Raw genomic sequence first — 26,140 nt, forward strand, 5'->3', positions numbered from 1 at the left:
AAAGCCCACCAAAGTACTTCTCTTGATACCCTATCATATGCCTTTTCCAAGTCAATAAAAACCATATGCAAATCCTTCTTCTTGTCCCGATGATATTCCATCAACTGTCTCATGATAAAAATCGCATCCATAGTCGATCTCCCGGGCATAAATCCAAATTGGTTTTCCGAGATGTCTACATATCTCCTAAGTCTTTGCTAATATAGCATTTTATTTTTGTCTTATCTATGCAAGTGGTATGGTACTTGAACCGTATACTCCCGTCTTTTGTGTTTAAACTTTGAGCACAAAAAATAAACTAAGGAGATTATCAAGGAAAGAAGAGAGTAGACAAGCAATACCAAAGGTGCATAATAATGGAGATTATCAAGGAAATAAACTCAGTTTCTTATAATTACGAACCAAACAATTTCAGTACTCTCTACAAAGACTACATCTCTCAGAGCATAATGAACTTCATAAAATGACAGAATCACAAGTCTCCAATTCAGTCAAGAGTGCTATTTATTCAAATGGCGATCCAAAGAAAATTTGGACCTCGATCTCACTTAAAGCCGCCTGCCTAAATTTTCTTTAGGAACTCCATCACATGAACATTATAAGCAGAACAAACAACCTGGAAGGATTGAAACCCGGCTTTGAATGCTAATGCCTCGTATTCGACTTTGGACCTCTCTTTCCCTTCTTGCATGCACATCATAATGGTATTGAGCTGTAGGACTGACTTAGCAAATACATTAGTTGTTGGTTCATGTGGGCCAGGAAGAAGATATTCACATACTATAACTTTGCCATGATCCTCAGGCAAGGCAGCATAGCAATTCTTTAGAATCTTAATGCATTGGTCATCAGTAAAAGCATGAAAGATCCACTGTAATCATCAAACAATTAAATTCAACGTATTAGACGAATTTTCCATTTAACTATTAATCCGCCAAGTGCTAAGGCTATATTTGTCCACAGACTTAAAAACGGGTCTGAGGATAACAACATTAACCTTGTGTTGGCAACACAAAGAGACTGTTTCCGAATGACCTAAGACGAAAACTGCATCAAAGGACTACTATTTCACAAAAGAAAGAAGCACGAACACTTTAGTGACCCATTTTGATTTATTCCATCGTAATCTAGAACCAAAGAGTAATGAGTCTTTGGCTCCATTGGAAATATGGATATGGGTCTTGAGAAATTACAATTAATTTCTAAGACTCAATTCAGACTCTCATATTTTTCACATTATCACCAGACACTTGCTCAAACTCATGAAAAATATATTTACGGAGTACAATATTATATGGGACCACTTCACCACTCACATTTTACTATTCATAAGTCTTTGCAATAGTAAAAGCACTTTATCCCTAATTTTGTCCTTAGACTTGCATGGGTCTCGTCCTCAGATCTAACTTGGGTATGGAGATAAAGATCAATTGGTCTCCCTTGTGACGGGTTACCATTTGTGACGGATATTTTGTGAGATAAAATGGTAACAAAATGGATTAGTGGAGAAATGGGACCACATGAATAGTGTTGCAGAGAGAGAAAAAGTGGGTACATTGTGAGGTAAAATGGTATCCGTCTTCAGCTTGTGACGGATATGTCATGTCTTCAATGAGAATTTGTGGATAAAGATAGTCTAACAATCAGGTAACGTAATTTTATTGAACTCCATCTAACATTCTTACCTTGAGGAACATAGCATCACCTTTGGGAATATTGACAAACATGCTCCCTGCTACATGTTCCACACCTATATATATACACAAACACAAATAATGTGATAAAATAGGTGTCGACAATCTTATACAAAAAATTTGTGTTTCGGAAGGTATGTGCAATAAATTTCCAGTTGAAAAACTATCCAACCATGCATGGATAGAATTTGCGTTTAATTATTCTATAGGAGGGGTTTTTTTTTTAAGGAATGTAGGGAAACAAAAAGTCAAATTGTCATGTCCAAATTAAAACCTTAGAAGGTTAGTTCTTAAAATTATCCATAGTCTGAAGTTAAATCTTAGATCAGATTTTTCCAAGTCTCAAGCTCAGAATTGGGATAAAGTGGAGTCTCTTTTCTCAAGTCTTAAGTTGGTCTTGGAAATAGTGTTTTGTTTGTGTATAAAGTAGGTTTGATAAGTCCTATATAATTTCGTTTACAATTTTGATGGGTCTAAGGGATAAAGCGGAAGAAATAAAAGAGTCTGAGTTGATTCGTTAGGATAAAATAATAATATTTTATTGTTGTTAAGACTCGATATGAGCCTATGGATAAACATAACTCATCTCTTTTTCTGGAAGCACCAACTGACCAAAGTTTTTGCCATTCGAAATATAAATAATTTAATACATCAAATTTACCAGGATAAGATGGCGCATCTGCAATGATGTGAGGCTGATCAAAATTAATGCCTTTAATTTGTGGGTATTGAGAGCAAATCATGCCAAGCGTAGTTCCAGTGTTGCCACCCACATCGACCAGAGATGGGAGCCCTTCGAACCCTTTATAATTCTTGAGAATTCCACGCATAACAAGTGTAGAGTGATCTGACATTGCCTTACTAAAAGCAATCTGAATGTCAGGATGTTTTTCCAAGTACTCGTAGTAAGGCATACCAAATGCTTTTGTGAACGGTACTGATCCTTCAAGAACTGCATATTTCAAGGTGCGGCTGCAAAATAAAAACACCTGGCTCGTCATGATGAAAAAGCATCTCTAGTCAACAATGACTGTAGCTTAAAACCATTATAAAGCAATAGAGTTAAAACAATTATGATCAAGAATAAGGGAAGTAATGCAGTCATTCCATAGAATCTCTGTTCTTATCATGTAGAACTAATTAGAATAGCAAGTCAAGCTCAGATTATCACTTTTTCTAATTGTTTATGAAAATTAGTTTTCATATTATCACAAAAAATGCAAACTTCATGGAGAATTTCTGGGTATTTCCATCAAGGGTCATGTTTTACATGACGGGAAGAGTATATAAGTTGCTTACAAGCCGTCTTTCACACTATTACGAAAGGCAGTATCCATGAAAGGGGTAAAAGAAACACCATCCTCATTCGGCATGAAGAATTTACAGACAGGTGCAAGCCCATAACGCTTCTCAACTGTGCCTAAGGAGAGGGTGAGGATAGAGTTGCTGACCAAGATGTCAAGCATGCGGCTGAGGTAAGACTGGGCAGCCTCTATGTTAGTGGTGGGCAGCTTGGCGGCAATCTCGGCTGCTGACAAACAAGCTCCAGGCCCATGTTCCTTAATGATCTCAAACACTTGAAGATCAATAACTACTTTTAGCACCTCCGAACATGTAAAATCACTAACTAAAGAAAAGGCAAATGAGGCTGCTATTTCCTCCTCCTCATTCCCTAAGTTCCAATACGACTCCATTTGCATAGAAAGAATATATGATTTTTTGCTGCTGGGATTAAACACTAAAACTCTTGAGAAATATTCAAGGCTTTTCAAGCTATATATATAAGGTTATTTCACTAAGAAACTAGTTGCATTAATTAAGTCTATTCGCTATAGTATTGAGTATTCACTCCCGAGTAAATTACTTTACGTATTATTTAGCTTATTAATGTGTGCTCTTAGGGCACACGTTAGAAAAACCGATGTATATTTATATTTTGCAATGCGCAAGTGACTTCACATTTTCTTTTCAGGCCAGTTTTTGGGTTAAGAAATTCTCCACCCTATGATCCTCATTATCTTTCTCGTAGATACTCCAAAAATAATTGTCGTTTTTCCTATATCGAGTAAGTTGAAAATTAAAAAGCAAACTTCTACGCTATCCCTATTAATTAACATGATGGCAAGGGTATTTCAGTATCTATACACATCTTTTAAAGTGAAGGAATAACAGTGATATTTCAAGCATGACCTTTAGGTAAATGAAGACAATATATACGTGATAGAGGGATTAAATCTTTAATATATAACACGACTATAGTGCTTAGAGATGACAATTACACCTTTACCCTATAAATATCCATCCACCCTATATAAAATGGATTGATTATGAATGATGAATTTCGTGTAAATTCAAGGTGGAATATGGATGATAGAACCATCACATATTTAGCCCCCTAGTCCGTAGTAGTAGTGGATATACCAAATTTATATAGATTTTAGATCATTTTAATTTTTTTAGTAATGATTTTTATATATTCATAACCCTAAAGTTGAAAATGAAAATAAATTTTCTAGCTATATATGAATATAGATGGATAAAAACAATTAGAACGGGCATAAGAATAGGATATGAATGAATCAAATATAATCGGATATGAATTCACCCATCCACATTCTCCTCATTGTCATCTTTACAAATGTCGGTTCTTAATAATATTGCTCCACATTATTTCTATACCCATGCAACCACCGTGTCTAACATGCGCATCAGCCTCACATCAACCCCTTACCACCACACGACTGAATACGGCGATCTCAAATCAACACACGACCGTCCTTGGACCACTCCATATCCGTCCCTTACCATCCTCCACCCACAACCAAATTCACAACATCAACCCCTTACCTTGTACATCATTGGCCACCATACCAAACGCCCTGGACTCTAGCTACAAAATAAAAGAAGTGGCGAGGAGGAGAGAAAGCTGTGGAGGGAGAATACAAAAAAAAAGCGACATTTTGAAGGTAAGAAAATAGGGCACACGGAAGGCGAGATCGTAACACTTTAGGCAAGGAAAAGTGAGACGGGGGTTACTCGGTTAGGGTGTGAATAAGAGCAATAAAATTAACATACACCACGTCACATTCGTCTTTGAGTCACAAGTTAATGTAAACAAATGACCAAGACGCATGGGAATTTGACACTTTCTTGAGTTTATGTGAGAGTCACTAGTTTAACCAAAAGTCTCAAGTTCAAGCATTTTTACGAACCTATCAAGTAGATAAATTTTTACCATTCATAACACTCAAATAAATAGTACATGCTATTATCATGTACTCCTGATAAAAAAAACTTGCACGAGAAATGAAATGTGTGGAGTGCATCATAACCACTGTTCTTCAGTAAGCAAATGTTGAAAAATGAAATTAAGTGCCTCTAGCAATAAATATGTAGCAATGTCATTTAAGTACCAGCCGTATATAATTGACTTTTACATGCATGTTGTGTAGAGCATTAGTTCTTCACGCGAGCTGTGGCTGAATTTCATAATACCTAACCTTCCCATAAATGCATGTGAAGAAAAATGGACAGAAAAGGAAAAAAAAAAACTTCAACAAGTTGCTTAAAATTTCCGTTACAAATTTAAAACAATGATAATGATTGGGGTGGAGGACGTAATTGCAAGTTTGAATTTTAGTTATCTAAGAGGTCAAACAGTGAGCAGTATAGGAGCCATATGCCAATGGCGGATCCAAGATTTATGGAATGGGGGTGTAATAAAATTTATAGCATGAAAAAAACACCAAAATATCATTACTGAATAATTCAAAATAAAATTACACCAAGTGTGTGAGAGCCTGAGAGGAATAAAATAGACTTGTAGGGAATGACTGACTTGGCATAACAAACACTAACAATTGGAATGAGGGTTCCTCATTCCATTTCCAAACAACCCCCTAAATAAATTAAAACATTACGTTTACTCCCTCCATCCCGTTGATACTGTCCTAATTTGACTTAAGTTCAACGACCAATATTCTCTCACGATGGACAATAGTCACAACTTTTCAGAAATGATCATATAGAGATAGTAGTTTCAATAGTTGACCGTCAAAGTTAAATGGGAGCAAAATAAATACGATAGAGGTAGTACTAGTGTATTACTTAAAGTGACTAACCTGTTGTGTTTTCAATATTCGTGTTACGACTTACGAGTCAATATAATCGGCTCATCTCCATCCGCTACGACACTTTGGGCACAGGCGCACAGCGATATCAGCTTCTTGATTAAGCGCTGATGCGTATATATACCAATCCAAATCCCTCTATCATTTAGGTTAAAGAGGGTGACAAACCAGAAAACTAGCAGCAGCACAATAGATACCACAGAACTCGAACAAACCGGCCTAATTAAATTGTCTGTTAATATGTTGCCTCCTTAACAAGAATCACGATCATAGCAAAACCTGATAACATCATGCTATCATGCTACATGAGAAGTATTTTAGCTCTTAACAAAAACAGAAAGCGTCAACAGCCAGAAGTAAAAGGAGCAAAGAGAGGCATAATGCATACCTCAATAGCCATAACCAGAGCTGTGAAATTCCTTTTACAGACAATGTTTATGCTTGGGAAACTCAACAGCTCAATCCAACAACATAGCCACTTTGTCTTTGAGGCTAGCTTTCTTCCTCACTACTGGGACCACTTCTCCTACAGTATCATACCGACTTCTTCTGCTAACATCATGGTTGAGAATTATATACTTAGTTATCGCATCATTTTTCCTTTCTGCTTCCTTCGACTTCTTAAGAAAACCACCAAGTAGCAAATCAAGCATGTCTTGAGCAGGATCACCAGTACTGACCGGATAAATGCTGCTTTCTCCACTACATAGAGGATCCATCAAAACAGATTTAGTAGAAAGTGGATTATGGGTATGTGGTTTCATATCTTTTTTTTGTGCAGTGGGATCCTTCTCTGATCTCGTCTTGGAATTTAATTGCAAGTATTGTGGCTCCTTCATATCAGTACTCACATACTGCAGTCCAAGGCAAGACATATTAATCAGGAATTTCACACCTTTAATAACAAATAAGAAACATATGAGCGATTACTGGAAAACTTAAATCATAGGACCGTCAAATATCCTGCACGGCTAACTCCTCTTACGCCCAACGATACAAATACTCTGCGAGCAAGTGGTACTAATTATATCTAAAGAAGATGAAAGTAAACTTGAAAGAAAGATCATTAAAAGCTAATGCACAGACAAATAAATTGATACACTAACAATTTGAGCTATTGACAGAATAATTAGTGCTCTCAAAGACATACCTCTTCAGCAATGCTCACTAAATCTTCCATGGTAAGCTCATCTTCACTAGGAACTGCTCCGTCATAAGAATCCTCCATATATACGTCTGCCTTCTTTATTTTCTTCCCTGAGGAGTTACCTCGACACCTTTTCCTCATAGAACCCTCATCTGCCCCCAGATCACTCTTAGGCAAGTCATATCCTTGATCATTGCCTCGCTTATTCGTTCTTTTTCTTTTACCCGGTCTACATTGCTTAAGCAAATAAGGTTCTTTTGTCATGTTGATCTTCTTCCTGATGGCTTGACTTTCTATCTCTTGTTCTCGCTTCACACTTTGCAAGTACATGTGATTTATTCTCAAGCAATGGTACCTCCGAGTTGTGTTTCCTCTTCTGAACTTTTCGTGTCTGAGAAGTTTTGTCATCCAGTGCTTCTGAATCATTTTGTTGTTTTACTTCCGAATTGCTCGTTTTCTCAACAGTACAATGCCTCAACATCCATGATGGCAACTGCCGTCCTCCTCCTCCATTCATGTATCTTGAAAAAATTACGTCCTAGATGACAAGACCATAGAGAAGCTTCAACGATGATATCAGCTTAATAATTGGGATTTGAAGATGCAAGAGTGGCAGCAGATACAAAATCCTAATTAATATCATGAAGGATCTTCATTTTTTAAACTTATGGAATAAAGCAAAATGGCTCACTAAAGTGGCTGCACTTCTTTCTCTTGTGAAGTAGTGGTCCTTCGATGCAGTTCTCGAAGCAATTTTCATCTCGGGTCATTCGGAAACAGCCTCTTTGTGTTACTAACACAAGAGTAAGGTTGCGTACATCCGACCTCCCCTTACCCCGCAATTTGCGGGAGCCATTGAGGCACTGGGGTAATGTTGTTGTTGTTGTTGATGGAAGTAACATTCTGAAAGCTTAAGGAATATGATAACCATTTTAACATAAGCCAGCAAATTAAATTTCTTCAAGACTCGCCACTGATCATTTATCAAACATCTCTCATTTCGCTCCCAACTCGCAAAACCCCATAGCAACATACTACGACTAGAGGTCAATATTTAATATTTAGTAATGAAATATCATTATTATCCCTTCACTTAAGTTCACATGTGAAAATACCAGACTACATGTGACATTAATAAATAAGAATGAATGATACGAGTAAAAGAATTTTGACATTTTTTATTTCACTAGAAATGGAAAGGGGTCATCAATTTTGGAATGGACAGAATCATAGAAAGCAGATGGGACAACGTAAATGGGATGGAGGGAGTATTCTGTACATAGAAAGTTGGAAAAACAGAAAAGCAAATACTACCCTGAGAATGAATGAACTTCCTTCAAAATTATATCCAAGATGGTGTAAAATCACCGAACCCCCCTGAAATTTAATAAGAAACAATCTCTTTCTGTTGGTTTCGGCTGCTGTGTATGATGGATGAAGCATTATTAACGACATAAACTTCCAACAAAAAGCTAAAGTATAGCACTCCCTCCATTTTACTCAACACGCCTTGTTTCCAATTTTCCGCTAAAAAAAAGGTGAATGGGGCCTTAATTACGCCTAAACCAGCAAACGTCACTATCAGTAACATTATCAGTAACATTCTTATACCATTTAACCCTAAGGGTGTGTTTGGATAGCAAAAGTGGAGGGAAAGGGAGGGGAGGGGGAAGGAGGGAAGGGAAAGGGAGAGAAGGGAAGGGGAGGGGGAATGGGGTGTGGTTGTTTGGATACAATTTCCTTCCAAATCTTGCCTATTGTGTAGAGATTTTGATTAGGCTTGGAGGAGAGAAATTGTATCCCTCCAAATCTCTCCCCCTTCATTTCCCTCCACCCTCATTTGCTATCCAAATAAGGGATTTTAAATCCTCTACTCTCCCTCCCTTTTTTTCCCTCCAAACACACCTAAGGCAAGCAGTTTTATAATTTATAATTTTATAATTTTCATTTAAAATTTCTGAATCGAGTTTATTCTATCATATTATTCATTCGCTCCCTTGAAATGTTTCCGCCCTCGGTAACTACAAATCCTGACTCCGCCACTGAAAGCAAGTGAGGGAAGTGTAGTAGAATCACTGGATTAATCCAGAAATTCAAGAGTAAGAACACTAACAATCATATATAATGTCATATCGCCGATTTGAAACCCTAAATAAGTAATAATTGATCAAATTCAATAAATAAAAAACCAAAATGAAATCACTGGCAACAATTTAAGAAAAACAACATAATGAAATGACTAAGAGATAGAAAAGAGAGTAGAAATGCATACCTAAGCGTTAACAAATGGCGTTCAATCGAATTGAATTGAATTGAATTGGGGATTAGGGATTCAAATAAATGGAAAGCGAAGCCTTTGTGTGTTTAACTGTTTATGTTTGTTTCACTAGGATGACTGGATGAGTCATGAGTCATGACTCAGAGAATAACGGAAAATGAATCCGATGAGAGGTGACAATCATTGACCCGATTTGATAAGACGAATGAACTCGACATATTGTGAATTTGTGATCCATTATAGAGGGGTCCTGCTATACGTCGTCGACAATTTACTAATTATCGTCGATAATTAATGTAAATTTCCAAGTTTGCCCTCCATAACATAACTCCATTTCCGTCTCACTAAAATGCAATTTCCGTCTCACTAAAACACAAGTAAATTTCCGTCTCACTAACGTCTCACTAAAATCTTTCAAAAAAAAAAAAGACGGTTTTTCAAAAAAAAAGCGGGACTTGTAATTAACAACATGAACGAGAACTTAGCGATTATCGATTACCGCACCAAAAATTAATCTAAGTCAGAAAATGATTATTTTTTTCAAAAAAAAAAAAAAAAAAAAAAAATTCCGGACGAAAAACATTTTCGTCCAGACCAAGGTCCGGACAAAGAAAATTTTCGTCCAAACCATGGTCCAGACAAAAATACTTTTCGTCCAGACCCAGGTCCAGACGGAAAATATTTTCGTCCAGACCCAGGTCCAGACGAAAAATATTTTCGTCCGGAGACTTTTTTTTTTTTTTAAAAAAAAAAAAAAATTTAAATTTTTTTTTTTTTTTTTTTCCGGACGAAAATATTTTTCGTCTGGACGAAAATATTTTTCGTCTGGACGAAAATATTTTCCGTCTGGACCTGGGTCTGGATGAAAAATATTTTTGTCTGGACCATGGTCTGGACGAAAAATTTCTTTGTCCGGACCTTGGTCTGGACGAAAAATTTCTTCATCCAGACCCTTTTTTAACAATATACTTTTTTGTGAGATGTCACACCTTGTCCCCTCTCCTTTTTTGTGAGATGTCACAAGCTTGTGACGGGATTAGCCCGTCACAAGCAAGACTAGCTGGAAAGAAATAACTCTTGAAATTTTGACATTAAAATTTCCGATATAGTTATCATGTAAAGAAATAATAACTCTGCTTTGACTTACAAAAACCAGTCTTTCATTTGACTTTGCAAAGTCTCCAAGACACCGTTTGACTCGAATTTTCTCCAACTATATATACTTTGCAAAGATATTTTCAATGATGAATACAAGTATTCTATTGCAGTAAATGGATAATACATCAGATGTTATAATTTTTGAGTTTTAATTTAAAATTTTTGAGTTTTATTAGAAAGTTTTTGAGTTTATTTACTTAAACATTAATCTCAAAAAATTGCATTGTAACTAACTCAAAAAAAAATTACATATAAGCTCAGAAAAACTTGATTTATGACATCATAAAACTAAAATGTAATTTATAAATTCTATAAAACTAAAAAAAATACACAAAAACTCCAAAAGTCTTTAAATGTGAGTTAGTACATCTGATGTACAATCCTTTTTTCTCTATTATATTGTCATGTTATAATTTTAATTGAAATTTAACCACTAAAATCAAACTGAAAAATAGGGATTACAACAAAGCTACGTAAAAATAGCATAAATCAGTTTTGTTCAAAGCTTATAATAGTTTCATACTAAATAATTTTAATAGTAAATAATTTTATCACGGACGTCCGAGACTTGTAGATTTGTAGTGCAGAATACACGGTCTGAATATGACTATAAAAATCGACTTGAGTTCAACCTCGTCTAATATTTTGTCACAATGTACTAATATTACAAATTTTCGAAAATAATCATATATGAAAATAGTCCTTTCACCCAACCAGTTGACAAATTTTATGTGATATCCACATTTATTACACAATTTCAGTACACTCTAGTCTCTACAATCTCCGAGCATAATGAACTTCACAGGTCTGCACTTCAGGCAAAGTGCTACTTATTCCGCTGACAATCAAACGACTACTTGGACCTCGATCTTACTTGAAGCCGCTTGCCTAGATTTTCTTAAGGAACTCCATCACATAAACATTATAAGCAGAGCAAACAATTTGGAAGGCTTGAAACCCGGCTTTGAATGCTAATGCCTCGTATTCAACTTTGGACCTCTCTCTCCCTTCTTGCAAGCACATCATAAGGGTATTGAGTTGTAGGACTGATTTGGCGAATATATTTGTTGTTGGTTCATGTGGTCCAGGAAGAAGATATTCACATACTATAACTTTGCCATGATCCTCGGGTAAGGCAGCATAGCAATTCTTTAGGATCTTAATGCACTGGTCATCCGTAAAGGCATGAAAAATCCACTGTAATCATCGACAATTAAACTCGTCATATTAGACGATTTTTCCAGTTAACAATTAAACCGTCAAGTACTAACTAGTCCCTTTGTCCCAATGAAATTAGAAAAGGGTAAACAAATGACTGAGACGGAGGGAATATCAGACAATGTAATTTTATTGAAATCCATTTTACATTATTACCTTGAGGAACATAGCATCACCTTTGGGAATATTGACAAACATGCTCCCTCCTACATGTTCCACACCTATATAGACAAATAATGTGATTAAAATAAGTGTCGACAATCTTAAACAAGAAATTTGTGTTCGGAAGGTATGTGCGATATATTTTCAGTTGAAAAACTATCCACCATTCACCAAGGCATGAATAGAATTTGCGTTTAGTTATTCTAAAGGAGTGAGTTTATTAAGGAATGTAGGGGAAACAAAAAGTCGACTTATCATGTCTAAATTTAGACTAGGTTAGTTCTGAACGCCTTAAAAAATCCTCTTTTTACGAAGCATCAACTCATCAAATTTACCGGGATAAGATGGTGGTGCATCTGCAATGATGTGAGGCTGATCAAAATTAATGCCTTTAATTTGTGGGTATTGAGAACAAATCATGCCAAGCGTAGCTCCAGTGTTGCCACCCACATCAACCAAAGACGAGAGACCTTCAAACCCTTTATAATTCTTGAGAATTCCACGCATAACAAGTGTAGAGTGATCTGACATTGCCTTGCTAAAAGGAATCTGAAACTCAGGATGTTTTTCCAAGTACTCATAATAAGACATACCCAATGCTTTAGTGAACGGTACTGAACCTTCAAGAACTGCATCTTTCAAGCAGCGGCTGCAATACAAAAACACCAATGATCAAGAATAAGAGAAATGCATATTTCAAATAGCGGAGGTTTTCCCAAGTACTCATCAAGAAACAGTATCTCTAGTCAGAATGGTTGAAGCTTAAAACCACTATACAGGAACAGTCACCAACAGAGTTGAACAACTATGATCAAGAATAAGAGAAGTAATGCAGTCATACCACAGAATCTCTGTTCTTATCAACAACAACAACAACAACATCAGAGCCTTAATCCCAAAATGATTTGGGGTCGGCTGACATGAATCATCCTTTCGAACCGTCCATGGGTGAACGCACGCCTCAAAATGCGAATAAAAAAGAGAAGATGAAAAACAAAAGGGAAGAACGAAAATGTAATGGAAAGTCAAGGTAAACTTAGGGGTTTTAAAATCGAATTCCGGATTTCTTTTATAAAAACTTAAAATTTAAATCAAGAGAAAAGATTAGAACGATTTTTAAAAACGGAAATAGAATTAAGGATCCGGAATGAACCAAGTAAAATCTATAAGAAAGTGGTTGGTAAAAAAGTGCAATAAAGGAGAGAAGAATAAATAATTTAATTTCTTGAAATTAAATAAAAAAACACTAAATATGTCAAAAACATCAAATACTAAAAATCCACATGTATCCTTTCCCTCCATTGTGCCCTCTCCGTCACCATACTCTCCTCAAGCCCCAGAACTCTCATATCATGCTCTATCACTCTCAACCATGTCTGTCTAGGTCTTCCTCTACCTCTAGGGACCTTTTCTGTTCTCCAAGTCTCTAGCCTCCTAACTGGTGCGTCCATAGGTCTCCTTCTCACATGGCCAAACCATCTTAGTCGGTTTTCCATCATCTTATCCTCTATTGGCGCCACTTTTAACTTTTCCCCAATCACCTCATTCCTTAACCGATCTTTCCTTGTATGTCCGCACATCCACCTCAACATGCGCATCTCCGCCACACTCATCTTTTGAATGTGACAATGCTTCACGGCCCAACACTCGAAGCCGTAAAGTAAGGCAAGCCCAACACTCGGTCTTCCTTTACCTTTTCCCTAATCTCTGTTCTTATCATGTAGAACTAATTAGAATAGAAAGCCGAGCTCAAATTATCACTTTTTTTAATTGTTTATGAAAATTGGTTTTAACATAATCACCAAAAATGTTTTAAAAAGTGAATTATTGCTGGATAACATATTATTAACATTGGTCGAAGTTGACATCTTATGACTACCAAGTTAACTATGTACACTTTGTAGAATTTCTGGGTATTTCCATCAAGAATCATGTTTTACATGATGGGAAGAGTATAATAAATTGCTTACAAGCTGCGATGCACACTACTGCGAATGGTAGTATCCATCAAAGGGGTAAAAGAAACACCATCCTCATTCGGCATGAGGAATTTACAGACAGGCGCAAGCCCATAACGCTTCTCAACTGTGCCTAAGGAGACGGTGAGGATAGAATTGCTGACCAAGATGTCAAGCATGCGGCTGAGCTAAGACTGGGCAGCCTCTATGTTAGTGGTGGGCAGCTTGGCAGCAATCTCGGCTGCCGACAAACAAGCTCCAGGCCCATGTTCCTTAATGATCTCAAACACTTGAAGATCAATAACTACAATTAGCACCTCCAATCTTGTAAAATCACTAGCTAAAGAAAAGGCAAATGAGGCTGCTATTTCTTCCTCCTCTTTCCCTAAGTTCCAATATGACTCCATTTTTTATATAGAAAAAATATTGATTTTTTGCAGCTGGTTATAAAACACAAACCCTTGAGAAATATTCAAGACTTTTTAGGCTATATATAGAGAGAGATAGAGAGAGACGCTTTTGTTAAATTCAATAACGGGCCTGGGCACCCAAACGGAAGAGAAAGAGTCCACAACGTAGGCCCGAGAGGGTTCCACTCTAAAACCAATTGGCAATAGGGGGAGTAGCCCCTTGCCTTATAAAGTGGTAATTCTTCTCCTCTTTTATCAATGTGGGACAACCCTCACATGTGAAACTTTGGGTTTCTTCACAGCTTTCAAGGTATGAAAATAAGATGTGGGAAAGGCAAAAGCATAGCACTTTAGGCAAGGGGAAGTGAGAAGGGGGTTGCTCGATTGGTGGGTGAACAAGAGCAAAGAGTAAAATTAACATACATCACGTTACTTTCGTGTTTGGGTCACAAGTGAATGCAGATAAATGATCAAGACGGATGGGAGTTTGACACTCTATTTAGTTTATGCAAGTCACTAGTGTAACCAAAAGTCTCAAGTTCAAGCGTTTTTACAGACCTATCAAGTAGATCAAATTTTACCATTCAATACCGGTCAAATAAAAATCATGCTGCATACATAAAACAATATAAAGACGTTAATTAAATAACAATCTAAGAGAAATAATGATGTTACCGTAAATAATACCAATTACGGTAATATGAGTCTCCACTTTTTCTAACAAATAATAACCACCGTTCTTCAGCATGTACATGTTGAAAAATGAAATTAAGTGCCTCTAGCAATAACTAGAGATGTACTTAGGAATGGTTTACCAGCTGTATAATACTGACTTGATTGAATTCGTTAACAAGGGTTCTTAATACATAACCTTCCCATAAATGCATGTGATGAAAAATGGACAGAGAGATATAAATACGCCTCAACAAGACAATCCTTACTTTCTCTTCCTCTTCAATGTTCCCTCGTCCCAGTCAAAAGTTATTACGGAGTATTATTCAAAATTTCCCTCGCAATTTCAAACCATGATAATTTTTGATTGAGACGGAGGACTTAACTGCAAGTTCGAATTTAAGTTATCTAAGAAGTCAAAAAGGTGAATCGCACATGAACAGTAGACGATTAACGTCATGGAACCACAATAGCTGGGTAACTACGGATGGAGAACATGAGGCGATGGTATACACCTCATGTACATAAGGCGCATAATTTTTGCTAACATATTTGTATTTTCAATATCAAACATTGGGTAACAATAATAATTTTCGATTTAAAGAGTTAACATGTAAACAAGTATTAACTCTCAATGATGGAAAGGCGTCGGAATAAAAATTCCGAGAAAACTATGCGGAAATTGCATAGTAATGTGTTTTGCTAGCCACTCGTTGCACACTTTCACATAACGCATCCAAAGTAACTACCTCGTTGAGCCTTGCACCTAGGCAAGCATTCATTTCTAGCTAACCTTATAACAAGTTCAGTAATAATTTAGTCAATGATGCCATAAACTTATAGGGCAAAACGTTAAAACATATTAAAACATTACGTTTACTCCTTCCATCCCATATATATGATCCTAATTAAAATATCCATCAGTCCATTGAAGTTCAACGCCGGCCAATTTCTCACAAAATACAATGGTTACAACTTTTCAAATAATCAATTATAACAAATAAGTTGACCATAATTCACCATCAAAATTAAATGGGAACAGAATATATAGGGTGAAACTAGTACTACTTAAAGTAGTTAACCTATTATGGAGTAGTTTTTAATATTCATATTACGAGTCATAATAATCGGCTCATCTCCATCCAGTAAGACACTACAGGCACAGACACATAGTGAAATCAGCCGGCCACAGACACATAGTGAAATCAGCCGCTTGCTCAAGTGCAATGCAAATATCTGCTCAAGTGCAATACAAATATCTACCAAATCCAAATCCCTGTATCATATAGGTTAAAGAGAAAGGCAAAGCAGAACAGTAGTAGCAGCAGCAACATAAATTCATAGGCTACTACAGCACTCAAACAAACTGGCCTAATTAAATTGTCTACTAACATGTTGCCTCCTTGAACCTAATATCTGCGTAAAATTGGAATATATGACATGACTGTTTGATCGGCAATCCAGCACAACTAAATGGCAGTCTATAAATTATCAACATCTTGACATCACTGTTTGGTTGACTATATATCTTGATTTGAGGCTGCGAACTATCATGCTACATGAGATGTATTTTTCTTAACAAAAATGGATGCATCGACAACCAGAAGTAAAAAGAGTTGAGAGAGAGGTATAATGGTATATGCATACCTCAATAGGTGAGCTGTGAATTTCTTTGACAGACAATATTTATGCTTGAGAAGCTCAACAACTCAATCCAAAAGCATAGCCACTTTGTCTTTGAAGCTAGCTTTCTTCCTCACTACTGGGACCACTTCTCCTATAGTATCATACTGACTTCTTCTGCTAACATCATAGTCGAGAATTAGATTCTTCGTTATTGCATCATCCTTCTTTTCTGCTTCCTTCGACTTTTTAAGAAAACCACCAAGCAATAAATTAAGCATGTCTTGAGCAGGATCACCGGTATCATAAATGATGCTGTCTTCACTACACAGAGGATCTGTCAAACTAGATTTTGTAGAAAGTGCATTATGGGTATGTGGCTTCAAATCTATTGTTTGTGCAGTGGGATCCTTCTCTGATCTCGTCTTGGAATTTAATCGCAAGTTTTCTGGCTCCATCATATCAGCACTCAGATACTGCAGTCCAAGGCAAGACATGTCTATCAGAAGTTCCCAACCAAATCTTAATTTAATAACAAATAAGAAACATTTGAATGATCACTCGGAAACTTAAATCATAGGACCATCAGATATTGTGCACGGCTAACTCCTACGCACAATGATACAAATACTCTGCGAGTATGTGGTACTAATTATATCTAAAGAAGATAAGAGTAAACTTTAAGGGTGTGTTTGGATAGAAAAAGTGAAGGGAAAGGGAGGGGAGGGGGAAGGAGGGAAGGGAAAGGGAGAGAAGGGAGGGGGAATGGGGGTGGGTGTTTGGATACAATTTCTCTCCAAATCTTGCCTATTGTGAAGAGATTTTGGTTTGCCTTGGAGGAGGGAAATTGGATCCCTCCAAATCTCTCCCCCTCTATTTCCCTCCACCCTCATTTTCTACCCAAACAAGGGATTTTAAATCTCCTACTCTACCTCCATTTATTTCTTTTCCCTCCGATTCCCTCAATCCAAACAAGTCTCCCTTTCTTTTCCCTCCAATTCCCTCAATCCAAACACGTCACGTGTTTGGATTGAGGGAATTGGAGGGAAAAGAAATAAAGGGAGGTAGAGTAGGAGATTTAAAAACCCTTGTTTGTATAGAAAATGAGGGTGGAGGGGAGAGATTTGGAGGGATCACTCACACTCCATTCCCCCTCCCCCTCCCCCTCCCTTCTCTCCCTTTCCCTTCCCTCCTTCCCCCTCCCCTCCCTTTCCCTCCACTTTTGCTATCCAAACACACCCTAAAAGCTATATGCACAGACAAATAAATTGACAGACTATAACAATTTGAGGTATGGACATCAGAATAATTAGTGCTTTCAAAGACATACCTCTTCAGCAATGCTCACTAAATCTTCCACGGTAAGTTCATCTTCACTAGGAACTGCTCCATCATAAGAACCCTCCATAGATACGCCTGTCTTCTTTTTTTTCTTTTTCCCTGACGAGTTACCTTGATATCTTTTCCTCCTGGAACCCTTATCTGCCTCCAGATTACTCTTAGGCAAGTTATACCCTTTATCATTGACTCGCTTATTCGTTCTTTTTCTTTTAACCGTTCTACCTAGCTTAAGTAGATAAGGTTCTTCGTCATGCTGATCTGCTTCCTGATGGCTTGACTCTCTATCTCTTGTTCTCGTTTCAGACTTCTCAAGTACATGTGATTTATTCTCAAGCAATGGTACCTCTGAATTTTGTTGTTTTACTTCCGAATTGCTCGGTTGCGCAGCAGTACATTGCCTCAACATCCATGATGGCAACTGCCGTCTTCCCCCCTCATTCATGTTTCTTGAAGAATTTAAGTCCTGGATGACACGACAATAGAAAAGCTTAAAAGATAATATGATCTGAATAATTGCAATTTGCAGAGGCGAGTGAGGCAAGTAGGCAACAGATACAAAACCCTAATTAGTGATTTAGTTTATCTTCATTTTTTATGGAAGAAATATTCTGAAAGCTTAAAAAATACGATAAACAGTTTAAAACATGGCAGCGCTAAATTACTTCAAAACTCGGCACTTATCGGCAATCAATCTCTCCCATGTTGCTCCCAACTCACAAAACCCCCATAGCAACATAATCCGAATCCCCCATCTCCTTTATATTGTCCCTATTTGACTAGACGTCAATATTTAGATTTAGTGATGAAAGGAGGTCATAGTGGGACATCAACAACTGGTTCCCAGATGTTCTAAGAGAGGCTTCAGACGAAAACACCAAACTTACATTCAGATACTATCATACTACCCTAGGAATACATGAACTTCCATCAAAACTGTACCCCAATTGTTGTAAAATTGCCCACCCCCGACATTAAACAAAAAAAAAACGCATTATGTTTTGTGAGGCATTCGTAACGACATAGAACTTCTACAAAAATTATTCAACATGAGAACCTTGTGAAACTACAACCAATTCCCTTCAAATATTTTACACTAGCAGGGTACCACATTCATAATATGACCGCTTTGAATTGGTAATGACATAGCTTCTGGAAAAATTATCCAACATGAGAACCTTGTGAAACTACTACCAATCCCCTCTACAGTTTACACTATAGCAGGGTACCATATACGTAAATACGTAATACGACAGCTTTGAATTGGTAATGACACAGTTTCTAAAAAACTACAACCAAGTCCCTTCACATTTTACGCTAGCAAGGTTACCACGGTCCTAATATGACCACTTTGCATTCGCAGTACAAATACACATTCGCGCATAACCATAACTAATTAAAATTATAACAATATAAACATAAAAAAGGGTCTAATTATAATTATAAACCTTGATATATAAACTTATTATGACCCAAAATCATAATTAAGCCATATACCACAACCAATTAATGAATTATAATTACAATCCCCAATATATAAAAGTCGAAAACAATATACAGGGTCACTACTCACTAACCATGACCCAAAATCATAATTAAGCCATATTCCACATGCAATTAACGAATTATAATTACAATCCCGGATGAGTCGCTAATCATAATCCAATATCATAATTAAACAATAATCCCCATTCAATTAATGAATAACAACCATTCTTGACAGTATTTGGCATTGTACTCTCTCCGTCCCAATCAATTATTTACTTTTTTACCTCATTTGTTTACCTTCAATTAAAATACTCCTCAAGAAATAAGGTAAATAAATGATTGGGACGGAGGGAGTACAACTGTACCAAATTCATTAATCATGAGATCAGGGTTCGATTCCTACCAATGGGAAGTTTACCTTTTCGGAGAGCACCCGCGAGCAAATTAATCACTATTGTCGACGGTAGACACCTGATTTGATCAAAAAGGAAAAAAAATTAATCCCGCAACTAAATTGATCGCTATTTTATAACAAGGTATAAGACGGTTTCGTGAGACGGTTTCTTTATTTATAAAAGAACTCGTTTATTTATTGATCATTTGATCGTAATAAACGAGCGCTTAGGTTTGACTAATAAAAGGACCGTCTCACGCTGTAAACGGTAGTAATTTAGGAAAGAAATGGGAGAAAACCTGTTGTCGTAAGGAAGACTGGAATAATTCTGAAGATTTCCAGAATGTTGAAAAGATGGCTAAAGTCTCCAAAGGGAGAGCTTTACTGCTATGAGGATTTTACGGACCCGATTTGAATTTGAACTGTAGTCACTGTACACCAGAAAAAGATTGGGACTTTGGAGTAGATCCGGTAAGCAGGTTAATTCAGATTAGGTCGGGTTAATTTAGATGTCGGGTTTGTTTAGGGTCTTTTTGGGTTGGGTTATTTTTGGATTGATGATTAAGAGAAAAAAAAGTCATTTTAAGTCTTATTTGAATCACAGTTATGTTTTATCGGGTCATTTTTTATTTTGGTGGTTTCGGACCGAGCCTGTTATGGATTTACGGGTCAAGAAAGCTCTGGCCAGTTCGGGTTTCGAATCACATTCGGGTGTTGTAGTTCGGTCAATTTCAGGTATCAGGTCAGCCTTTTCGGATGGGTTGATTTACCATATCCACTTGGAAGTAATCATCTAATCTGCGGGTCAAGAAAACTCAAAAACTTTATGTTAATGCACTTGGAAGTAGACCTGACAAAATGGGTGAGACCCGAATGACCCGACCCGAAAAGGCTGACCCGAGACCCGAAAATGACCCGAACTTGCTTGACTCGAATACGACCCGAAACCCGAATTGACCCGACCCAACCCAGACCCGACCCGAACATTGTCGGACCCAATGTTGACCTGACCCGAGGTGACCCAACCCAAAAACACCCGACTTATAATTGACCTGATCCCAAATGACTTGAAGTCACCCAAAATGACCCGAAACCACTAGTACTAAGTCATATTAATATAATATATATCAAAATAAGGTTTCATTGGTTACAACAATCGCTAATAACAATTGGTCTCCCTTGTGACGGGTTACCATTTGTGACGGATATTTTGTGAGATAAAATGGTAACAAAATGGGTTAGTGGAGAAAGGGGACCACATGAATAGTGTTGCAGAGAGAGAAAAAGTGGGTACATTGTGAGGTAAAATGGTATCCGTCTTCAGCTTGTGACGGATATGTCATGTCTTCAATGAGAATTTGTCCGCTAATAAATAGTTAAATTTGCGAAATAGTATTTCTTAATCAAAATAGTACTAACTTAGGTACTTAGCCATTAACTCAAAATGACCAATACCCTAGCCTCCATTAAATTATACAAGGGGCTCCATCGATTATCAATCAATCGATGGTAAGCCCCAAAATTGTTTCAAATTTTAATCAATAGTATGCATACCTATTTTCTATTCAATAAGTGTCTCCTTTTTTTGAGAATCGTTTTTCCATCCCTTATTTCGGGGGTTTTCCATTTATTCGTGGTTTTAGTTTCATCAGTAATATAGTCAGGAGTAGTTCGTTGATGGTTTGCAGCGTGTTCTTTCAAAGGGTAAAAGTGATTTGTCAACGATCTTTGGAACCAGTCAGAGGTAAATTGTATCTCATAAATCAAACGAAGGATCCCCTCAAAAGCTACATGAAGATAGCGATAATAGGACGAATTAATTGTCGGATCTTTGTTTGACATCCCTAGTTTATAAGAAAATTATTTTTCTTTGGTTTTCATTAGATTTGTTTTCGATTATAGTTATTCTTTGTAAGTGCCGTATGGCGTTCTATTAATGAATTGTTCTTTTCTCAAAAAAAAAAAAATGACCAATACCCGAAAATGACCCGACCCGAAATGACCTGACAACAGGACACCCGAAAGTGACCCGAAACCCGAAAGTGACCCGACCCGACCCAACCCGACCCGAAATGTGTGACAGACCCGAAATGACCCGACCCGTACCCGACCCGAGTGACCCGTTTTGCCAGGTCTACTTGGAAGTAATCACATTCAGGTGTTACAGATTTATGGGTCAAAAAAACTCAAAAACTTTATGTTAATGCTCAAAAATTATACCATCAGATGTATAATTCACTTACTGGATAAGTAGAGAAGCTTGTAAGCTTGTATCTCTACAACTTTCTTCTTATAGAAAACCTACCATTGGTAAATAGAAATTCTAGCTTTAATTACTTCAATTTTTATTTATGGTATTTTTTTGTCAATGTTCTTGTAAAAAGTACTCCCTCCTATTCTTCTTTTTCTTCCCCTTTGGATGGGGCACAATATTTAAGGAAGTGAATAAAATATGAATTATGAATTGGGTGGGGTTTGGTGATAGGAGAGAGGAATGAATAAAATAAGGAATTGTGAGTTGGGTGGGGTTTGGTGATAGGAGAGAGAAATGAATAATTATGAATTAAATAAGAAATTGTGAGTTGGGTGGGGTTTGGTGATAGGAGAGAGGAATGAATAAAATAAGATTAAAAGTTTCCAAAAAAGGAAAGGGGAAGAAAACCTGAATAATCCGTTTTAGGAAATAGGGAAGAAAATAGAGAATAGGAGGGAGTATAACACAAAATCTCATTATAGACGGGAACTATCCGTCTATAACTAACGACGGGTCAAGTAACATATCATATTACGCATAAGACAAACAACAACTTGCGTGGTGGGATCCAAAAATGTGATCACTTTAAGGGTATTTGACCCGTCTCTTGCTATAGACGAATATATCCGTCTATAGCAAGACTAGCTGTTAACATGTGTTTCTTCTCCAAACCTTTTAGGAGAAAACTGGAATTTTTTGGCGAATCGGTGTTCATTAGCAAAATAATTAGGTAGTTGGGATTCGTTTGAAACTATTTTGCCCCAATAGGTCCACCGTCTACGTCATCACTTTTTATTTTTTTTCCAGTTTTTATAGTAAGCCGCTAAGAAACCTAGCGGCTTCACCATTCATATTTTTTTTTTTCAAAAACTGTCACCTTTCAACACAGATGGCGGCCTATTTTAGAAATAAACAACCACGGCTTATTCCAGTTTTTCGTGCCCGATTAAACAATAAAACGGGTCAAATAAATAAATGAGATAAAAATCCCAAGTTCTTGTTTTTGACGTACATATCCTTTTTAAGTGGGTCAAGTAAATGGATGACATATGCGTCTTATACAATAAAAACGGGTCAAATAAATGGATGAAACAAAAAGCGAAATACCTCGGACCAACTAAAATATTTTGTAATATTACTTGGGACTCGCTTGACTTTCCTTAACTGATGGATTTGCACATGGTCTATAAGATGCAGATGCAGATCAGATGTGAAGTACAAATTCCTGGCTGTAGTTGGTAAGTAGAGGAGCTAGTAAGGTGATCGATCATGGAGCGGGATAGCATTTCACCTGAGGCGGAAGTCAATGTTCCGCTGGAACTGTCTGTGGAAGAGATGATTGAGCAGAGTATTGGTGTCGTAAATTGGACTCAAATCTTGCAGGCAGTCCTAGTCTCACTACAAACATTTTTTGACAGTCAGCAAACATTCATCAGCATCTTTGCTCATGCTCAGCCGACATGGCATTGCACCACTAATAACAAAGCCTGCACATCCAGGTCCAACCTGTGCGAACTCACCAAGACCGACTGGGCTTGGGATTCCGGGAATGTGCACACTTCGGTCATATCAGAGTGGAATCTTGAATGCACCAGCTCTGTTTTCGCTAGCATGCCTGCAACTTCCTACTTTGTTGGTAGCTTATTGGGTGGCTTGGTGCTTGCAGCATTAGGCGATTCATCGCTAGGTCGAAAGAACCTGCTTTGCATATCAACCCTGGTAATGTCCCTAACTGCATTAGCATCTGCATTTTCTCCTAATATTTGGGTTTACTCGATATTTCGTTTTCTATGTGGGATTGGGCGTGCTCCATTGGCAATCTGTGTTCTTGTTTTGGTGACGGAGAGAGTTTCTAGAAAATGGCGTCCACAGGCAGTCATGGCTGGATTCATCTTCTTATCTCTTGGAATGATGGGTTTGACTGGTATTGCTTTTTTAAACAAGGGTGCCTCATGGAGAAGTCTGTATATATGGACTTCAGTTCCGGGAATTATAAGCTCCGTATTGTGTTATGTCTTTCTATATGAGTCTCCTAGATGGCTCCTCATGCAGGGGCGAGAAAAGGATGCCATGGCCGTTTTAAGAGCCCTCGGATCTATTACTTCAATCGGCACGAGCTTACCAAAGATCAACACTGAACAGAAACTACCTAAAACAAATCCTTTCATATCTCTTAAGATTCTACTAAGTAGACGATGGGCTGTGAAACGATTGTTAGCATCAATGTTATTAGCTTTTGGCATTGGAGTTATGTACTTTGGCATGTTCTTGGGTGTCGGAAACTTGGGTTTCGACATCTACTTAACCTCAGTATTCAATGCATCACTATCCCTCTCTTCTTATATGCTCGCCTTCCTATGGTGGATTCAACACTGCAACCGAAGGAGCTCTTTGCTCGGGTTTTGCACGATCAGCGGAGCAGCATGCATTATCTTTTCAGTCGTTGGAAAGGGCCATAAAGGTGTACTCATTGGTCTGGAGCTAACATCTCTATTTTGTGCATGCATGGCCTTCAATGTATTATTAATGTACATGGTAGAGCTCTTTCCGACATGTGTTAGAAATACTGGTTCATCGCTGGTAAGGCAGGCAATGATCTTGGGCTCAGCTTTTGATCCGATGCTGGTTCTGTTAGGGAACAAAAGTATTATCTACTCATATGGAACCTTCGGGTTGGCAATGCTATTGTCTGGGGTTCTGGCTCTCTCTCTGCCGGAAACTAGGGGTAAGGTGCTTTGCGATACCATGGAGGAGCAAGAACTCATGGACCAGGAAAGAAAGTTAATTCCCTGATTACATTAGGAAGTAAAATGGAACACTGAATATCACTTTCTGACAACCGAAGATTTTTCTCCATAAGCAAACTTTTCTTCTATCCATTTCCTTTGTAGCTAAAGACATGCTATTCTTTGATTCTGGATTATAATGACCTACAACAACATGGTTCATTAAACTTCTTGTACTCCTTCCTATTCACTGTTTTCTTTCCTATTTCCTAAAACGGATTTTTCAGGTTTTCTTCCCCTTTCTTATTTTGGAAATTTTTACTCTTATTTTATTCATCCCTCTCCTCTATCAGTCTATCACCAAACCCCATTGAACTCTTTTATCCATATTTTATTACTTTTCTTAATGTTTTGGCCCCACAATTCCTTATTTAATCCCTAATTATTCATCCATCTCCCCTATCACCAACCCCACCCAACTCTTTTACTCTTATTTTATTCCTCGCCTTAATACCCGTGCCCACAAACAAAGGTAAAAAAACCCTGAATAGGAGGGAGTATTTCTTTTTATTACTTGTATGAACTAGCAGTCATTGGATGCGTAATCTGTTTTCATTACAAAATCATCCGGAAATAGCCTATTGAAATCATTGTAGGACATACAACACTTCTTGAAGATCAGTCTTCAAAGAGATGTGCAAAGGCATGCTGCAGTTTTCTGCAGCGAATATAATCCCAGAATCTGCATTCATTACTACAAACCATGACACTTCTGCTAGTACTGAATCAAAACATTCTACTAAGAACCATCAATTTTTGCAGTACAAACTTAATTGATTCTCTACCAGCATTCTTCACAAACCATGGAATAAAAACCCAAACATATTACCAACATTAAAATAAATAAAAAATGTCGCCCCAATGGTTTGTTTGCCTTTTTTATTCAACGTTGGGTAATTTTAATCAAACGTAAACAAATGAATGGAACTGAGAGGGATATCTCATACTCCCTTCATCAATATGCAATTTATGGACTATACAATCAGTTGTATATGTTGTACGATGTAAAATTTGAGCTTTGTGATAAAGTATCCGAGCTTTATGTTAAAGAATATGAGCTTTTATTAGAAAGTATTGAACTCATCCATTTACACATTTTTACACATTAAAAACATGAACATTAAATTAACTCGGAAAGAATACATATAAGCTCGGATTCTTATACCTTGGTTGTACCATGCTTATGGTACAACTGGATGTATAATCCTATTATTTGTGATCAACACGCCCCGTTTTTCAACAGTTCCCCTCAGATTAAAAAGGCAAACAGGCTTAAAATTAAGCCTAAAACAGTAAATTTCGCGTAAATTCAATTCGCCAGCTTCGTATCAAAATTAAATCAAACATCCCAAGTAACATTCGTATACAATAAAAAAATCAGCAATAAGAACACTAACAGTCATATATAATATCGTATCATATCATATCAC

General features: G+C 37.1%; 4 protein-coding genes and 1 pseudogene across 7 annotated transcripts; 1 reads left to right on the forward strand and 4 right to left on the reverse strand.

The window, feature by feature from the left end:
• Window positions 1-371: 371 nt before the first annotated feature.
• LOC141610806 (caffeic acid 3-O-methyltransferase-like) lies at window positions 372-5,752 on the reverse strand. Its single transcript, XM_074429068.1, has 4 exons — window positions 2,994-5,752; window positions 2,356-2,666; window positions 1,686-1,750; window positions 372-871 (listed from the first exon to the last, which is right to left on the reverse strand). The coding sequence occupies exons 1-4, from the start codon at window positions 3,392-3,394 to the stop codon at window positions 563-565; spliced, it is 1,086 nt and encodes a 361-aa protein (XP_074285169.1). The 5' UTR covers window positions 3,395-5,752; the 3' UTR covers window positions 372-562.
• A 64-nt stretch (window positions 5,753-5,816) lies between these two features.
• LOC141610811 (uncharacterized) lies at window positions 5,817-9,439 on the reverse strand. 2 transcript variants are annotated; one of them, XM_074429073.1, is made up of 4 exons: window positions 9,244-9,439; window positions 6,975-7,509; window positions 6,213-6,678; window positions 5,817-6,103 (listed from the first exon to the last, which is right to left on the reverse strand). In XM_074429073.1, the coding sequence occupies exons 2-3, from the start codon at window positions 7,395-7,397 to the stop codon at window positions 6,283-6,285; spliced, it is 819 nt and encodes a 272-aa protein (XP_074285174.1). In that variant the 5' UTR covers window positions 7,398-7,509; window positions 9,244-9,439; the 3' UTR covers window positions 5,817-6,103; window positions 6,213-6,282. The 2 variants fall into 2 exon arrangements, with proteins under 2 accessions (XP_074285174.1, XP_074285175.1); XM_074429074.1 differs by having other exon boundaries at window positions 6,975-7,533; window positions 9,244-9,404.
• A 1,561-nt stretch (window positions 9,440-11,000) lies between these two features.
• Window positions 11,001-14,851, reverse strand: LOC141610807 (caffeic acid 3-O-methyltransferase-like; annotated as a pseudogene).
• Window positions 14,852-15,679: 828 nt separating this feature from the next.
• Window positions 15,680-20,111, reverse strand: LOC141610810 (uncharacterized). Of its 3 annotated transcripts, none has more exons than XR_012528412.1 (4): window positions 19,695-19,932; window positions 17,781-18,254; window positions 16,475-16,926; window positions 15,680-16,243 (listed from the first exon to the last, which is right to left on the reverse strand). XR_012528412.1 is itself a non-coding variant. In XM_074429072.1 (4 exons), exons 3-4 carry the CDS (start codon window positions 18,231-18,233, stop codon window positions 16,537-16,539), a joined length of 843 nt encoding a protein of 280 aa, XP_074285173.1. In that variant the 5' UTR covers window positions 18,234-18,254; window positions 19,695-19,747; window positions 19,970-20,111; the 3' UTR covers window positions 15,680-16,536. The 3 variants fall into 3 exon arrangements, 2 of the variants coding, with proteins under 2 accessions (XP_074285173.1, XP_074285172.1); XM_074429072.1 differs by adding an exon at window positions 19,970-20,111 and having other exon boundaries at window positions 15,680-16,926; window positions 19,695-19,747; XM_074429071.1 differs by having other exon boundaries at window positions 15,680-16,926.
• A 2,751-nt stretch (window positions 20,112-22,862) lies between these two features.
• Window positions 22,863-25,391, forward strand: LOC141610812 (organic cation/carnitine transporter 3-like). Its single transcript, XM_074429075.1, has one exon. The coding sequence runs from the start codon at window positions 23,194-23,196 to the stop codon at window positions 24,715-24,717; it is 1,524 nt and encodes a 507-aa protein (XP_074285176.1). The 5' UTR covers window positions 22,863-23,193; the 3' UTR covers window positions 24,718-25,391.
• Window positions 25,392-26,140: the final 749 nt, after the last annotated feature.

Source organism: Silene latifolia, chromosome 11 (assembly GCF_048544455.1).
Source record: "Silene latifolia isolate original U9 population chromosome 11, ASM4854445v1, whole genome shotgun sequence".
In the NCBI taxonomy this organism is placed as follows: Eukaryota; Viridiplantae; Streptophyta; class Magnoliopsida; order Caryophyllales; family Caryophyllaceae; genus Silene; species Silene latifolia.

Excerpts from the sequence above, each read along its gene's own strand:
- LOC141610806 (XM_074429068.1), bottom strand. The coding sequence starts at position 3,394 with ATGCAAATGGAGTCGTATTGGAACTTAGGGAATGAGGAGGAGGAAATA. Across the intron at positions 1,751-2,355 it reads AGATGCGCCATCTTATCCTG|GTGTGGAACATGTAGCAGGG; the intron begins GTAAATTTGATG and ends GTATATATATAG. Across the intron at positions 872-1,685 it reads GTGATGCTATGTTCCTCAAG|TGGATCTTTCATGCTTTTAC; the intron begins GTAAGAATGTTA and ends TGATGATTACAG.
- LOC141610811 (XM_074429073.1), bottom strand. The coding sequence starts at position 7,397 with ATGATTCAGAAGCACTGGATGACAAAACTTCTCAGACACGAAAAGTTC. Across the intron at positions 6,679-6,974 it reads TAGTGAGCATTGCTGAAGAG|TATGTGAGTACTGATATGAA; the intron begins GTATGTCTTTGA and ends CTTGGACTGCAG.
- LOC141610810 (XM_074429072.1), bottom strand. The coding sequence starts at position 18,233 with ATGAATGAGGGGGGAAGACGGCAGTTGCCATCATGGATGTTGAGGCAA. Across the intron at positions 16,927-17,780 it reads TAGTGAGCATTGCTGAAGAG|TATCTGAGTGCTGATATGAT; the intron begins GTATGTCTTTGA and ends CTTGGACTGCAG.
- LOC141610812 (XM_074429075.1), top strand. The coding sequence starts at position 23,194 with ATGGAGCGGGATAGCATTTCACCTGAGGCGGAAGTCAATGTTCCGCTG.